The sequence below is a fragment of the Equus quagga genome, chromosome 7 (assembly GCF_021613505.1).
Source record: "Equus quagga isolate Etosha38 chromosome 7, UCLA_HA_Equagga_1.0, whole genome shotgun sequence".
NCBI lineage: Eukaryota > Metazoa > Chordata > Mammalia > Perissodactyla > Equidae > Equus > Equus quagga.
This window is the reverse complement of record NC_060273.1, coordinates 82,878,538-82,896,361: the sequence shown is the minus strand read 5'-3', so window position 1 is coordinate 82,896,361 and position 17,824 is coordinate 82,878,538. Positions and strand designations below refer to the sequence as shown.

Below are 17,824 nucleotides of genomic sequence, written 5' to 3'. Positions count from 1 at the left end.
AGCCTCCTTTTCATTAATCCTAAATCTCCTTAATCCTCTGTCCTATTGGCTTTTCATGCACCTTCAAATTGTGTATGGAGGGTATGGAGAGAAGTTAATGAAGGAAAGGTTTGCTATTACACAGCTGGGGGTGAGGGAGGGAGGTAACCAAATGATGACTGTAGTGACCAACTCTAGAACTGTGGGCTCTTTCATCCATGTAGTTCATTGTCTCAGATCTTCCTGGACCCAAAGGCACTTAAGAATTTACTATACAAAACCATGGCAACCTACTTGGAATATAAGAATCATCCATAGGGTCAGATTGATGATGCATCTTTCTGTCTAACAATCTCTCTTTGAAGGGCACAAGGGGACTATGATTACTCCACTAGAATTGTATAACTCAAATAATAATGGCTACCACTTTCAAGTGCTTGCTGTGCACCAGGCTCTGTGCTTATCACCTTACATCTCATTTAATCCACGTAACTCTATATAATTTCATCCCCATTTTACACATGAAGAAACTGAACTTTACATAACTGACTGATCATATACTATTATAAATATTGGAGCCAGGATTAACTACATGGCCAAAAACCCCAGGTTCTTCTTTTTCTTTTTTTTTTTTTCCTGAGGAAGATTAGCCCTGAACTAACATCTGTGTCAATCTTCCTCTGTTTTGCATGTGGGTCCTGCCACAGCATGGCCGCCTATTAATGGTATAGGTTCACACAGGGGAACTGAACCCCAGCCAACTAGGGGGCACTGAACTTAACCACTAGGCCATGGGCAGACCCCCAGGTTCTTTTTAATGTTGTTGTATTTACCAATGGCTCGAATAACTATCTTTGAAATCTATTTCCATGTTTTCAACCTCTTAAAATAAGTTTGAAAGCTGCACTCTGCACTGATTTAGCACTGGTGGCTGCTCAAAACTTGCTTTATTTGACTTTAGGAGGCCCTCCCCACTAAAATACTCCGCTGACAAGGAGAGTAATCCTTTTCATTCCCTTCCAGAATTTTCTCTTAGATTCCCCCTCTGTCCCTTTGTTAGAGAATGCAGAGTCCTGTCCCCTAGTAGGACACTTCCCCTCCTCATCCATGCCTTCTTCATTTTAGGCCCTTTCCTAACTTTAGGGTCACGGTGACTCCATCTCCTCCAGGACTCCGCCTGGGGCTGGTTTCGGGAGGGAGAGAGTGCCCTGCAGGTGAGATAGCTAAAACCAACCGCCAACAAAAAATCCTGTCCTGAGTAGACAGGTAGGGGTAGGGTTTCCAGATGATAGCAAATAAAGTTACAGTACACTCAGTTAAATCGGAATTTCGGTAAGTCTCTTACAGTAAAAAATTATTGGTTGTTTATGTGAAATTCAGATTTAACTGGGCATCCTGTATTTCATCCAACAACCCTAGGTAGGGTAGCACGGGTATGGCGCCGGATTCAAGATTTGCACCTGCACGGGGCACCTGCGAGACCAGGCGGCTTCTGGGCCCTTCTGGCCCGTGAATGCAGCGCAGGGCGGGTGCAGCGTGCCGCCAGCAGCCAGGCCCCGACTCGCGCGTGAAGAAAGACGGCCACAGGCCTCTGCTGGAGCACTGCCCAGGGTTTGGAGTCAGGAAACTAAAAAAGCCACCCGAGATGAAAGGCGCCCATCTCCTAGAGCCCCGAGCCCTGCGGCGCACGCCAAGGGCCACAGGCCACAGGCAGGCTGCCCGACTCCAAAATGGCGCCCGCAGCGGCTGCCAGCTGCCAAGATGGCGGCGCGGGGCCGCGCGCGCGCTCCCGGGCTCCCCTCCCCCAGCCTTTTCCCGGCTGGGAGCGCGACTCGTCTCACCGTGCGCCGGTTGTCCTTCGGCCTGGGCAGGGGTCCCGGCGGCCGCAGCCCGTGCCATGTGGCTCCTCGGCTGGTGGCAGGTCCTGTTATGGGTGCTGGCGCCTCCTGCCCGCGGCCTGGAGGGTGAGTGCGGGCTGGGGCCGGGGCCGTGGCCGGGGCGGCGAGCGGCGGTGCTGGGAATGCGGGGCGAGGCGGAGGTCGGCACGGGAGACGCTCTTTTACCTGCGCGAAGGGCCGGGATGCGCGCCTGACGCCCCCTGCTGCGCCTCTCCCGGCGTGGTCCCGACCGCTTTCCCCGCTGTGGTCTCCCGTCCGGGTCTGGGGTGGGGGACGGCAGAACAGGGAGCCCCAGAGGTGACCGGGCCACGTTCAGGTCCCCACAGCAGGCACTGTCGGGCAGGAGTGACCGTGTATTAGCGCTACTGAGGCATACCCTCAGATGGCGAGCATTTCATTATTAATGGTAATAATCATAAGGAATAACCAACAGTTGTGGTGTCTTTTCTGGGGTCCAGGAACTGTGCATAGTGCTTTCCATCATTATCTCATCTAGTCCTCCACCGACCCTGTGAGAAAGGTTTCATTAGCATTTCCATTTTACAGATGGAGATGCTGAGCTCTGGGAGGCTACCCCATCCGCCCAAGTTTGCACTCCTGGTAAATGGCAGAGCCTGTCTCTCTGACTGCAGAGGCCACACTTTACTCTGCACCCTGCTGGACACTTTCTTAAGAGGCCCACACTTGCTCAGATGCCTGGATAGACAGATAAGAAAAACACAGGAGACTCCGAGGGTAACCAGCTGCCTGCCAGGGCAGGCTCTCAGGGTCAGGCTCTCAGGGTCCCCTCAGGTGGAGAAGGCAGTCACCCTGGAGGCACAGCTGAGTGCAGGGGTGGAGGCCTTACTCATTGCTCGTTCGCCCACTCCTCACAGTCCTATTAAAGTTCAAACCCTTTGGCCTTGCTTGTCATTCAGAACCCAACAGGAATTTCCAGGCAGGTCTTTCCTTTTCCTGGGGTGTCCGGGAAGGAGGCAGGGCAATTGCCTTGCTTAGCAGGGAGACGGGTGAGCAGTAGTAACAGTTATCATTGATGAATGCACTCAATGTGCGCCATGGGCTATGCTTAGTGCTTCATGAGCATCATCTTATTTAATCTTTAAATGCTTAGGAAGTAGATGTTGTTATTGTCTTTGTTTTATAGATGAGTAATCTGAGACTCAGAGTCAATGTCTTTTGCCACAGTCATACAGCCAGAAGTTGAGGAGCCACGATTCAAGCCCGTGTCTGCCTGACTTCACAGTTGAACCTCTGTCTGCACTTCTCTGTCACTGCACTTAACCCCCAGCCTGAGAGAGGGGACAGCATGTGCTGGATATCTTCTGTTTGTCTCCTAGATCATTCTCCAGCCTTCTCCACCCTGCTCTGTGCCCTAGGTGGCTGCCTTGTATGGAATAACAACTGCTTCTCCTGTCTTCTGGCTTCTGTTGGCTTGGAGTGAGGGGAGAGTAAGGTCAGGGTATTGATTTCCTCAGCTCTCTCCCTCAGGGATATCACAGGTTGGCTGTGCCCCTCACCTGAAAGTCACAGCTTCTAGAAGGCTTTCCTAGCTGTTTCAAGGTCCTGTGACTGCTTCTGCCTCTGGACTCTTAGGGTCTGTGAGTGGTAACTGGCCCTCCCTCTGCTGTTGCTGGCCCTGGGGTTCCTTACCATTGCTTTTGGTTTCTCTACACCCAGGCCACATGTTGGTTGTCCCTTTATTAAACTGTCTTCAAATTGCCCAAGTTGAATGTGCCGTCTGTTTCCTGGCAGAACCCTGGCTGATTCAGGGGACTTGCTTATTGTTGCAGTCAATGTGAGCCCACCTGGCAATCAGGGTCACATTCATGCAGACCCCAGGAGAACACGAGCCGTGGGTGGGTCATGGGTCATCATGGTCAGGCCGTGGGTCATGGGGTGAGGACAGAGGAACCTTCACCAGCTGGTTACTTTTCAGGGTGGTTGAAAAGCCAAGAATTTTTTCCTGCAGAAGATACCCCTGGCAGATTAGCAACTGGAGGTGGCAGTGCTGTCCAGGTATCAAGAAACGGGAGCCACCTCTTGGCTTTAACACCTCCGTGCCATCTTTGCTAGCCAGTCAGCTAGCAGGTTCTTACTGTGCAGTCATCATATACCATATGCTCTGCTGGGCACTGGGGGTACAGTGGTAAGTGAGACAGGGAAACAGGCCCACCCTCCTATCTGATGGGGAAGGTAGGCATTAAATGACTACAAATAATTAAGTAAATTACAAGAGTGGCAGAGATGCTTCAGGGAGAGTCCGAGGACATTATTGGATGCTATATTGGGAGACCCTACTGTGTGAGGGTAAAGGAAGTTGAAGTTCACCTTACAGAGGTGAAGTTTAGGGTAAGATCTGAAGGCTGAGTTGGATTAGCCAGAAGAAGAGGGGGTGGAGGGCCTTCCTGGCAGAGAAACAGCCCTTGGGACAACTCTAAATTAGGTGGAGGAGAGTGTGAGTGATCCAGGACCAGAAATGTCTGGTGGCACCAGTTGAGGGTGTGGAGAGGGGCCACATCACGTGCGGCCTGGTACCCAGGCAACAGAATGCACACTTAGTCACAGGGCAGGAGGAAGACGTTGAAAGGTTTTTATCAAGGGAGTGACATGATCAGATTTGCCTTTAACTTTCAATTCCACTTGGGTTGCTGTGTGGAGTAGTGTCCAGAGGTGGGAGAGAAGGCCATCCAGGCAGACCAGTAAGGTGGCTACAGCAATTGTCCAGGTGAGAAATGGCTGTGGCCTGGACTAAAGGTGTGAATGGGGATGGGAGCAGTGGATGGATCCAGAATGTATTTAACAGAGGAATTAATAGGACTTAGTTATGGTGCCTGTTCATCTCTTTGAATTGTAAACATCAGTCGTTATCATGATCATCATCGCTGCAGCCATTTATGGAGTGCTTACTGTGTGCCAGGGACGGTATATATACGTCTTTTCTCATTCAGTCTTCGCAGTAGCTCTGTGGATTTCTGCATTTTGGTGGTATTTTCTTCATTTGTTAGATGAGCATACTGAGTGTTTCCTATGGAAAGTATCAGTTGCTCCCCCTCCAACCCCTGGCTGTTTTGGGTCCTTCCCCCTTTGACTCCCCTGCCACAGAAGCCATTGTGAAAAAAAACCTGTGGCTGGCAGAGAGCCCTCTGAGAAAAACTGGAAGGGTATGAAGGAGCTAACCTAGCCTGAGGCTCCCTGGCAGAGTTGGCATGGTGCCCCACTCTTGTTTCAAAACATCTTCCTTGCTACCAGTAAGGCAATAATTTTCGCTTTGTCCCTGGCCAGACTGTAATCAGCTGGTTTAGGTTAAGAAGCAATCTCTTTGGAAAGGTGCGTTACCATGGGAGGGTTCAGTGGGTCTCACATAGGAGGTCATTTCTATCTTACTGTGGAGTAATTCAGTGTTTCCTTTCTTCCCGTTACCCAAAAGAGAACAGTGGTACCTGACAGTGCATGAGTTTTTTGTTCCTACTCTGTACTGTGTACTTAAATATCTTCACAGGAGAGAAAAACAACACTCCTCGACTTAAAATGCCAGCTCTTGGCATGACTCAGACTCTCTTTAAATTTTCTGTGGGGGACATCTATCCATTTTTACATGAGGGTAATCAGAGAGAACCAGATTCTAATCTGTGCCCTGGTTTTTTTCTCCTGAGATTCTTTCAGGGTGTTGGCATTCTCCATTTGCTTATTGGACCTAGAATGTTGATTAGATTCAGAGAGAGCAGATCTCTGTGGAGCTGGGGCATTTGGGAGTTTGGGCCTCCAAACCTGGCACCCTTTGTTCTTCTCCAGACTTTCAGCCTCTCTGGCTTCATTTCCTGCTCTGTCTTGTGGACGATGCAGCGAACATGTTTGGGTTTTTTTCTGGTTACACAAGCAGTACATGCTCATCAACCAAACACCTACAGAAAGACTGCCAGTGTGACCCCACCCCCACCAAATTGGAGAGCTCCTTGCCCAGGTGCCCCGCCCCTTCTCTAGGTTGTAGACATGGAAGTGCTCGACCCTCTTGCTGTCCACGCCCTGTGCTCTGGAGCCTGTCTAACCTATATTGTCGCCTCTCCTCCTTGTGCACTTTCCCATTGCTTTTTATATCCTTAAATTTCACGTATGTCCTAAAAACTGAAATGGAGACCTCTCTTAACCTCTTGCCTGCCCATAGCCACTAGCCCATCTTTCTTGTCCTCTTCATAGCTGGAATTTCAGAAAGAATAGTGTATATTTATCCATGTAGTTACTATTTCTGGTGCTCTTCACTCTTTTGTGTGGATCCATATTTCCATCTGGTCTCATTTTTCTTCTGCCTGAAGGAGTTCCTTTAAGGTTCTTGTCGTGTGGGTCTGCTCGTGATGAATTCTTTCAGCTTTTGTGTGTCTGAAAAATTATTTATTTTGCCTTTGTTTTTGAAAGGTATTTTTGTTGGGTATAGAATTCTAGGTTTATAGTTTTTTCCTTTCAGTACTTTAAAGATGCTGCTCTTCTTACTTGCGTTGTTTCCAACGAGAAATCTGCTGTCATCTTATCTTTGTTTCTCTGTACATAGCGTGTCTTTATTCTCTGGTTGCTTTTCTTTTTTTGTAAAGATTGGCTCCTGAGCTAACAACTGTTGCCAATCTTCCTTTTTTTTTCTTCTGCTTTTTCTTCCGAAATCCTCCCAGTACATAGTTGTGTATTTCAGTTATGGGTCCTTCTAGTTGTGGCACGTGGGATCCCGCCTCAGCATGGCCTGGTGAGTGGTGCCAGGTCCATGTGCAGGATCTGAACTACGAAACACTGGGCCGCCACAGCAGAGCATGCAAACTTAACCACTCAGCCATGGGGCCAGCCCCTCTGGCTGCTTTTAGGATTTTTATTTTGTCACTGGTTTTGATCATTTTGATTATGATGTGTGTTGGTGTAGTTCATTGAGCTTGGGGTTTGTTGAGCTTCTTGGATCTGTGGATTTGTAGTTTTCATCAAGTTTGTAAAGTTTTCAGTTATTTTTTCTTCCAATACTTTTTCTGTCCCTTCTACTCTTTTCTCTCTTTCAAGTACTCCAATTATCTGTTTGTTAGGCCATTTGAAATTGTCCCACAGCTCACTGATGTTCTTAAGTTTCGGATTCTTTTTTTCACTGTGTGTTTCATTTTGGATAGGTTCAAAATGCTTTCAAGTTCACTACTCCTTTCTTCTGCAATATCTAATCTGCCATTAGTCCCATCCAGTGCAGTTTTCACCTCAGACATTATAGTTTTATTTGCTAGAAGTATGATTTGGGTCTTTTTAATTGAGATATAATTGACCTGTAACATTATAGTAGTTTCAGGTGTACCACATAATGATTCAATATTTGTGTACGTTACAAAATGATTACCACAATAAGTCTACTTAATGTCCATCACCATACATAGTTATAAAATTTTTTTTCTTGTGATGAGAACTTCTAAGGTGTACTCTCTTAGCAACTTTCAAATATATGATTCAGTATTAACTATAGTCACTGTGCTGTACATTTCATCCCCCTGGCTTACTTATTTTATAACTGGAAGTTTGTACTTTTTGATCACCTTCACACATTTTGCCCACTCTCACCCTCTACCTCTGGCAACCACTGATCTGTTCTCTGTATCTGTGAGCTTGCTTTTTTTTTTTTTTAGATTTCACATATAAGTGAGATCATATGATATTTTTCTGACTTATTTCACTTAGCATAATGCCCTCAAGGTCTATCCACATGGTTGCAAATGGCAAGATTTCCTTCTTCATGGCCAAATAATATTCCATTGTGTGTGTGTGTGTGTGTGTGTGTGTGTGTGTGTGTATTTCTTTATCTATTCATCCATTGATGGACACTTAGGTTGCTTCCATATCTTGGCTATTGTAAATAATGCTGCAGTGAACATGGGGTGCATATATCATTTTCAGTTAGTTTTTGTTTTTTTCTAAAGATTGGCACCTGAGCTAACAACTGTTGCCAATCTTTTTTTTTTTCCTGCTTTTTCTCCCCAAATCCCCCCAGCACATAATTATATATTTTAGTTGTGGGTCCTTCTAGTTGTGGCGTGTGGGATGCCACCTCAGTGTGGCCTAATGAGCAGTGCCACGTCTGTGCCCAGGATCTGAACCGGCGAAACCCTGGGCTGCCAAAGCGGAGTGTGTGAACTTAACCACTTGGCCATGGGGCTGGCCTCCTGAGTTAGTACTTTTATTTTCTTTGGATGTATACCCAGGAGTGGAATTGCTGGATCATATGGTAGTTCTATTTTTACTTTTTTGAGGTGACTCCATAATGTTTTCATAGTGGCTGCACCAATTTATATTCCCACCAAGAGTGCACAAGGGTTCCCTTTTCTCCACATCCTTGCCACCGCTTGTTATTTCTTGTCTTTTTGATGATAGCCATTCTGACAGGTATGAGGTTATATCTCATTGCAAATTGATTTTGACTTGGGTCTTATTTTATATCTTATGTCTCTATATCTACTTAAATTTTTGAACATATGTAATATGGTTATAAATACTGTTTTAATATCCTCATCTTATAATTCTGACATCTGTGCAAGTTCTGGGTCAGTTTTAATTGATGGATTATTCTCATTATGGATCATATTTTCCTGCTTCTTTGCATGCCTGGTAATCTTTGATTGGATGCCAGACATAAATTTTGCCTTGTTGAGTGCTGGATATTTTAGTATTCCTATAACTATTCTTGAGCTTTATTCTGGGATACAGTTAAGTTGCTTGAACATGGTTGGATCCTTGTTTTTAAGGTTTGCTAGATGGGAGCAGAGCTCTGTCTACTATAGGGTTAATTGTGCCCCACTACTGAAAGAAGTCCCTTATGTGTACTCTCCCTAGTGCCCCGTGAATTATGAGGTTTTCCAGTCTAGCTGGTGGGAACAGGGACTGTTCCTAGCTCTGTGTGCGCGTTGGGTACTGTTGCATCTAATCCTTTTGGGTGGTTCTTTCCCCCCTTTGGGTAGTTTACTCACGTGTGTATGCTGACCCGTGTACTCGCGGGGTCCGCTGTAGATCTCCAGAGTCCTGTCTCTGCAGCTCTCCTGTCTCCAGTATTCTCTTCTGCCAGCTCTAGCTTTCTCGGTCTCCTTGGACCCTGAGCTCCATCTCCTCGACTTGAGGAGTCTGCTGGGCTCTGCCTGGGTCCCCCTCCCTGAGCCATGGTGGGAACTCCCTCAGGCAGTAAGCTGGAGAGCAATTTTAGGGCTCTCTTCATTTGCTTCCTGTTTCTCAGGGATCGCTGTCCATTGGTGCCTGATAGTCTCCTGAAACTGTTGTTTCCTATATTTGGCTGTTTTGAGGTTGTTTGAGGAGGGAGGGTAAATATGGTCGCTGCTAGTCCATGTTAGCCAGGAGCATAATTCCAGGGAATAGTTTTCGATTTCTGAATGAATCTGCACATCTCTATGGGGATATTCTTTGAGACCTTATAAAATGTGCCTACCTTAGGAAGCTCCCAGACCCTTCCCCAACTTTGAAGCCAGTTGGTCATTCACATGCTGGTGTCATGCTCTTGGCGTGGCAGAGCTCACTGCACAGCTGGTGGCTCCTCCCACAGTGAGCTTGTCTGAGTGCAGCTGGGCTCATTTGTTTCCTCTCGTCTGTGCTTGGCGCAGAGTCTGGCAGCTGGTGTTGAGTTAATGAGAGTTGGAGGGCAGAAGTCGTTGTTACAGAGTAGAGATTGCTGAGTGGACGTATGCGACTGCCCCAGACTCTTCCCTTACCTGAGTATTTTGCCCAAGCCCTGTCTCGTGGCTGCAAAGTGGAAGGGAAGTCTCCCTGCTGCCGCCCCAGCAGTGCTCAGTGCACCCCCAGCACTCCCAAGGGAAGTAGCCCAAGGGCCGTGGGAAGGAGAGCAGAGTCCAGCTGTAGAGGCCGCCTCAGGAAGGAGCTACTTCATGGCTTGAGCAGTGTTCCTCAGGCGGCGTGGCCCAGCAACCCTTAGGTATTGTGGGGGGAGGGTAAGGTCCCTTCTAGAGAGCAGTCAGAGGCCTCCGCTCCTAGACCTGGCTCTGCCGCTTACTAGCTTGTGTGCCCTTGGGCATTAGCTGAACCTCCCTCTGCCTCAGCTTGGTCATCTATTAAATGGGAGTGATACCCCTTGTCCTGCCCATCTCACAGAGCTATTAGAATGTGTGTAAAGATAGTTTGCCATGGTAAAATCTTCCATAAAGCCATCATTATTTTCTTGGATATTCTGATCAAACAAACAAAATTGTTGAAGTGTGTTTGGATTATATTTTCCCAATTGGATCTGCACTGGGATGTTTTTGTCTATAATCCATATACAAGCAGTGAGTTTTGCATAAAGCTCTGTATTTGTCCACTTATTTACTTGGAATTCATTAATCTAGTACCTCTTTGTGACCTTCTTCATGACCTGGAGAATGGCGGGTGGCTCTCTGATAGTTTAATTAATGGAAAGGGTAACTTTTTTTCTCTGTGGGGGAAAATTTCGTATATGAGGAGAACTATAATTTCTTCGGGGATCACTTATTTTGAAGTCAAATATGTCTGTGAACATGCTGGCATGTTTTAGTTGCAGAGGAGAGTGGTCACTTATGGTCAGAGGAGCAGCCTGCTCACCCTCTCCAGGTGGGGTCTGTGTACATGAGTGAGGAGGAGCCTTCACGTGGCCCGATGGGCCAAGACACATCCGCAGAAGAGGCTGACGCAGTGCTGGGGCTGGACACCGATGGTGACCACATGGCGATGTTGTCTGTGATTCCCGGGGAGGCCGAGGACAAACTGAGCTCAGAGTCCAGTGGCGGAACCTGCAGGGCTGGAGGGGAGGAGGACTCGCGGTGCAGCCTTGGAGAGAGCGTCTTCTCTCTGGACAGCACTGGGGCAGGCTTTCCTGAGAGAGAAGAGGAGTATTACACAGAGCCAGAGGGGGCGGAATCGGACCCAGCCCCACCAGAGGACTCCAATAACACCGAAAGTCTGAAGTCCCCAAAGGTGAACTGCGAGGAGAGAAATGTGACGGGATTAGAAAATTTCACCCTGAAAATTTTAAATATGTCACAGGTAAGAAAAAATTTCTTAGTCCTTTCCAGCACACTGATTTACGATTTAATATTCTATCAACTTTCAAATGGAGGGTCATAATCTTTATCGTATTGTAAGCATTTAATGGCTGCATCAGTGAAAATTGACTTTGCTCTCTGTGATGTTTGCAGGGAAAGGAGGCAATATAACTAGCGTCGATTATGCTTTTTTAGGTGCCTTAAACCTAGTCATCCTTGGGCTAATCTTACCACCAAGTCTCATAAAAATCCCAGTAGACAGATAGGTGCTTGGCCTCAGAATCAGCATTTTTCTTCTTCCAAATGAGATATTTATTATGGAGGCAACTTAAAAACGCCTGAATTACTAAAATTGTAATCTAGTATTGTTTCTACCAGGAATGCCCATGGGATATGTTATACTGACGAAAAGTTTCTTTTGTCCAAAGAGTGTGAATTCAGCGTTTACTCTGGAGTGAAAGCTTAGACAATTGTCCCAAATCCAGCCATGCTTTTCCAGCTAGTTCTATAAATGGGGATTCCAAAGAGAATACTGGGATAATGATTGACAGTGTCTGTAGGATTGTTAAGCCGGCTAGCAGGATGAATGCAGGCTGCTTATGTAAGAGAAGAAATCCTTGCTCTGAAAGCTGTGATTGCTTATCTTAGACGAGGGCACATGTGGTACGTTGAGTGCACGTAGCCCCTCCAAGAGCAGGGGTCAGTGCTGGCCTCACACCCTCCCCTCAGTGCCGGGTAAACTCTGTGCCTCAGCTCTGCAGGACCGTTTCACGGGTGTCACAAACATGAGCAGAGGAGAGCAGTCTAAGCAGGCTGGGTTAGGGTGGTGGCAGGGGTGGTGCACCCTTGAATTGAACTAACTTTTGGCCAAATACATTGATCCAACTGCTTAGTACAGACTTGGATCTGCCGATGGTAGTTTGGGCCTGAGATAACAGTGCTTTACTAATGCCATTAGACTGTGTGAGATGCACAATTGAAAGGTTGGGACAGTGGCCTGTACCCTGTGAGTACTTAGTATTTGAATTGATGAATTAGGAAAAATACTAAAATTGCCCTATATTAATATTAAGAAAGCTTAGAGGCAGGCTTATAACTTGTCATTTGACAGTACTTTTCTGCCGATTCATGGATTCATATGGCTCTAAATCCAAAAGGTTCTTAAGGGGGTAGACTGCAGTCTCCTCCTAGCCCTGCCCCACCTCCTCCCCCTGGAGGCAGCAGTGTTTCCTGTTTCTTGGGTATCCTTCCAGAAAAACGTGCATGCACATTTACTGCTGACTTAACACTTGTTTCTTTTACCACAGGACCTTATGGATTTTCTAAACCCAAATGGTAGTGACTGCACACTAGTCCTCTTTTACACCCCTTGGTGCCGCTTTTCTGCCAGTTTGGCCCCTCATTTTAATTCTCTGCCCCGGGCATTTCCAGCTCTTCATTTTTTGGCCTTGGATGCATCTCAGCACAGCAGGTATCGTCCCTTAGTGGGATTTGCGTTTCTTCCTTTTGGATTGCTGGTTGTAGTTATTTGAAGTTGTAATCAGCTCAGTTAGACGTGGAGGAGGGAGGCGTGAGCTTTGAAATGGAATCGAAGGAAGGGAAAGGCAGGTGTGAGTAGTGAGGATTGTCGGACTCCCACGGAGCTGCTGGCCTCGCTTTTTGGAGGCCACCTGCAGAAGAAAGACTGTTCTCTGCATGGTGGAATGTAAAGGTGGCTCCATCTGATGGCAGGGGAGTGGCTAGAGGACTTTTTAGGGTCCTGGCCGGACTGAATTAGCAAAATTAGTATCACAAGTAGGATCTTCCTGTGGAACTTCATCTATAGTTTAGGTCCCCACCCCGGCAGCCTAACCCTTGGCACTCCCAGTCTGTGTCTACTTAGGATTTCTTTCTTTCCTTCTTTTATTTTTTTCTTTCTTTCCTCTTGCTTATATTTATCCTTGCATGCATGTTCCGTAGCAGACAATCAATAAATTAATTTAATGAATTAACTTAGCCCTTTAGAATGACATTACCCTTGTTTTCTTTCTTTATATTGTTCACTGGGCTTTTATCTTTTTCGCATGTTCACTAAGATACGTTACAAAGAACTCTGTTCAGATGTTAGATGTTTCCCGTAGGTGCTATGGCTGTGCCTGGGTTCTATACTGTGTGCTCCCCTCCTCCTCTAAATCAAATGCTCCTTAGCAGGTCACAAGGTGATTGTGTGTGAATAAATTTGGAAAGTCTGGAAGATGGTCAAGTTGGTGGTAAAAATGAGTAAAGCTTTACTGATTTCTGCTCCACTGATTGTCAGTGTGGGTAGTGTAACTGCTGATGTTTACATGAAATTGTTTATGAAGAAAGAAATTGCCCAGCAAGTTAGTAATTCTCTTAAGGGCTTCAGGGAAGTATCTAAGTGGCCTGGCCCAAGGGAACAGACGGATTGGAAGGACAGTCCAGGTCAATATCCAGCTTTGACTGGACCATCCACTGCCCCCAAGCCGGCAGGGCTGGCTCCCAGCACCTGCTCAGTACTCTAGGGTTTTGGATCTGGTGCTGTCCCCGCTCCCCCAGCCTCCCCCCATTCCCTGCAGGCTTTGAGCATCTGCTTCATTGCTTCTTCCTCCCCATGCATCCTTCTCAGTGCCTGCTGTGGGGCCTTAATTGTGGAGGATAGAGGATACTTGTTCTTATTATGTGGCTGGGACATGTGTTTACCTCATTTGTTAATATTTAAGTTACATCTTGTTTACAAAAGATAAAATCCTGATTATCCAATATTACCATTTTACTAATGGAGGAAACTGAGCCTCAAAGAGGTTAAGTAATCTGGACAAAGGTCACACAGCTGGGTGAGTGGCAGAACGGAGGCTTGAACACGGAGTGTTGGGTGCTTATACCACTGCTCTGTATTATGTAAGGTGAAACAGTTCTGCTCAGGTTATGTTACTTCTCAATCATCCTGCCCTAACTGTGGACTTCCTGCTGTGTTTGTTAGATCATAGATGTCCCAAACCGATTGCTTACCGAAAGTTGAATCTTAGATGAAGGATGGAGATGGGCATTCTGGAGAGTTTGAAATTTCTTCTGTCAAGTAAATTGACATAGTGTACTTTGTTCATGAATTAGAATTTTCTGGTCTGATCCATTTTGGCAGGAACTTAAATAGTGGAATAATTGTGTCATGGGTAGTTCCATATTGTAATAGAAAGCAGCTCAGCAGAACAGGAATGCCCTCAACCATGACCCATAAGGAAAGAGGTCAGAAACAACTACAAGCATATAGTTGGAGTATCAGAAACTCTGTAGGTCACATGAAACTTATGTTAGCTCATTTATTTCCATCCATTCTGATATGGTAATTGTGTGAGAAAGCCCACTGTTAATTCAGGTTTTCTCATGGATTTCTTTTTCTCATAGCCTTTCTACCAGGTTTGGCACTGTAGCTGTTCCTAACATCTTGTTATTTCAAGGAGCTAAACCAATGGCTAGATTTAATCATACAGACAGAACATTGGAAACGCTGAAAATCTTCATTTTTAACCAGACAGGTATGTAGAAACAATACGCTGTAGACGACGTTTTATTGCTGGGGGTCTGTGCCTTCTGGGGGGTTCCGGTCTGCTGTTATCCATAAGTGAAGGGTTCAAGATTAGCTTTGAGATGTAAAACTTCTTTTCTAATGAACTCTTGTGATCCTGTTAAATGCCTGTCAATCAGTGGCAAGCTTAACATGAATAGGTAATTTTAATATGATTATAGATAAGTTTTCTAAAAAAAAACTTTATTGAGAGATAATTCTCATACCATACACCTGTAGATAACTTTTTATATACAATTTTAAGTATATTTACATGAAAATATGCATTAACCATTAGTGTCCTAGGTGATGAATTTTCACAAAGTGAACAGCTTGGGTAACCAGTACTCAGATCCTGAAAGAGAACATCACTACCCCTCCTTCAGCACTACTGCTCCTGCCCTCACGGATAACCACCATCTCGACTCCTAACACCATAGCCTAGTGTTACCTGAATTTGAACTTCATATTATTGGAGATGTACAGTATGGATTCTTTCATGTCTGGCTTACTTCACTCACCATTATGTTTGTGGGATTCATCTGCATTGTTGCGTGTGGTTGTGTTTTGTTCATTTTTGTTGCTCTGTAGTGTTCCATTTATTAATCCATTTGCAGGTGCTATTTTAATTCCTTAATATTTGCCAAAACATACGGCCTTATTTTTTATTCCATAAAAGTTTGAGCACTGTATATTGAAGAAATTTCCTTCATTGGTAAAGTTCATTCCGCAAAAGCTTCAGCACCTCAATTATGAGCACCCCACTTCTTCCTGAAGTACATTCACTGGAAATAAATACAAATTATAACATACCTTCCACATATGTTAAGTTGTATGTAATTACTTAAACGTAACACTAAAGAACCAAGACCTGAGTGACCTCATAGGAGTGAAAGGCTTGTTCCTAGGTGGTGAGCTATTCCAGGTCTTATACCAGACCCTGATTGCCATTCAGTTGATATGGAGAGAGGGAGTCATTTTCATCAATGCCCTAAGAAAACCTAGAAGACAAGTGACATCTAGGAGTCACCGCATCTTTGGCAATCACTGATCCCAGTAGTGGCTCATTGTGCTAACAATCCTGTCAGTACATTGTTTTAAAGCATTTTAAATTTAGCATTACTTAACCTGTGAAAATGTTCTGTAGACTCTTGAGAGAAATTTTACTAATTATGTGTTGAACTTTGGTCTCAAAAGAGAATAAAAGACAACTCTTACGATGCACTGACTTAAGACCCCTCTGATGGGTTCACAGAAATTCCAGTGTTTTAGCTTTGAACAGCTGAATGGATTCCTGTTCCTTTGATGTGGTGGGGAGAAAGGCAAGTTACAAATTACACCGACAGGCATGTGAAACTCATCCCAAATATCCTAGTGGTGGTGTTTATTTCAAGACTGCACATCATTTTGCATACCATGCAAAATACTTCAGAAAGATCTGTAGCTGCTGTGTTTTCTATCTGATTTGAAACAACTGATTTCTCTTTCAGGTATAGAAGCCAAGAAAAATGTGGTAGTCACTCAAGCTGATCGAATAGGCCCTCTTCCCAGCACTCTGATGAAAAGTGTGGACTGGTTGCTTGTATTTTCCTTATTCTTTTTAATTAGTTTTATTATGTATGCTACCATTCGAACTGAGAGTATTCGGTGGCTGATTCCAGGACAAGAGCAGGAACACGCGGAGCAGTGATGGACTGAAAGGAGTTGGAAAGAGGGATTTCAGTCCTTCATTTCAGAAAATACTGCAGTTTCATGCATTTTCTCCAGTGAAGTGTTGACTTACAACGTCAGTCAGATTAAAAGAATCATGCATTTGAACTGCTGAATGTGTAAAAACATTATAAACTGGTGTTTTAACTAGTATTGCCATAAGCAAATGGGAAAATATTCCATAGAACTTCCCATTCTTGTCTTTACTACTGGAACAGAATCCGATGTCTTAGGGGAGTCATCCAGGTGCAATGTGAAGATGCGTTCTGCTGGAATAGTGAGTAGAATGGCAACATACTGACTTTATAGAAGGCAGAAATAGGACTTCCAGATTCTAGTTTTAGAGTACTCTGGATTCCATATCTATGTCTAAGAGGTTGGTTTTCTGTTCATTTGCAATTTCTCTCTCTGAGTCTGTAAGCAGGAAAGTGTTCTGTTGTGGGAAGAATAACTAGAATTGATAAATGTGACCTTACAAGTAGCAACTGATGGGAAAATAAAAAAGTCAAATACTTTGGTGTTTGTAATCTCCAGTTTCACTGAAGGCATTTGCAGTGGTTTAAGAAGTTGTTTCTGGGTAAGGCAGATGTTAGGAGAAAGTAAATGTTACCATCATAACTAAAGCTTATTTAGTATCAGTTCTATACTAAAGCGTAACTTAAATTTTAGTCATAGTTCTCTAACCAGCATGCATTAATTAAAACTTAAAATATTCTTTAGCACTGTGCTAGGTTTAGTGAGAGCTAAAAGAAATATAAAATATTGTTCTTGCCTACAAGTTGACTCTAATCTAGTTTAGGACACATGTAGGACAGAGACAATAGTAATTCATACATACTTTTTGAAAAGCTGTTTCTAAAAGATCTTTTAAATTCAGATAGAAGACATATGACTACATAATAATGTTGCTTTTATACTGATTGTTTCCAGTGTTTTGGATAGAATAGCTCATTTCATAAGGCACCCTAAATTCTATGGAAATAGGACCTTAAATGAGTCTCCTTCTCAGAGTGTTTTATTGGATAGGAGTTTACAACTTTATGTGTCATGTTGTGGACGGCTGTGGCTGGAATACTCACTAGCGGGAGGGGACCATGGCTCAAAACAGTACCATTATTTCCATTTTACAGATGAACAAAGTGAGGCATAGAGAGGTTAAATAACTTGCCCAGGTTACACGCATAGTAAAAGTTGATGAAGATGGGATTTTGAAACTTCACATGTATCTATACTTACAAGAAAAAAACCCTCCAGTAATTCCATCTCTTATAATAATAACTAACATTTGAGTATTACTATGTGTGTGCCAGGTACTGTTTTAAATGCTTTACATATAGTTTTTCATGAACTGGTACTATAGCCCTGAGATTGACACTACTATTAAATATCTCATTTTACAGAAGAGTAAATGAGGCCCCAAATAACTTGTTCTTGGTAATGCAGCTTCCGGTAGTGGGATCCAGCTTCAAACCTAAGCATTCTCTGGAGCCCCTATGTGGGATGGTACCCTGCTCTGCTTCTATGCCTGAGTGACCATTGTATGTATTTCCCTCTAGTCTTCCTCCTGTTTCCCATAATTGTAGTTATAATTAGCACCTTGGTTTTTTTTGCTTAATAAATGATAAATATTTCACTGGTGCTAATAGTTTTCC

General features: G+C 44.6%; 1 protein-coding gene across 2 annotated transcripts; it reads left to right on the top strand.

Annotated features, from left to right (window-relative positions):
- Positions 1–1,609: 1,609 nt before the first annotated feature.
- Positions 1,610–16,687, top strand: TXNDC15 (thioredoxin domain containing 15). Of its 2 annotated transcripts, none has more exons than XM_046667980.1 (5): positions 1,610–1,943; positions 10,420–10,901; positions 12,208–12,371; positions 14,303–14,433; positions 15,953–16,687. In XM_046667980.1, exons 1-5 carry the CDS (start codon positions 1,625–1,627, stop codon positions 16,150–16,152), a joined length of 1,296 nt encoding a protein of 431 aa, XP_046523936.1. In that variant the 5' UTR covers positions 1,610–1,624; the 3' UTR covers positions 16,153–16,687. The 2 variants fall into 2 exon arrangements, with proteins under 2 accessions (XP_046523936.1, XP_046523935.1); XM_046667979.1 differs by having other exon boundaries at positions 10,414–10,901.
- Positions 16,688–17,824: the final 1,137 nt, after the last annotated feature.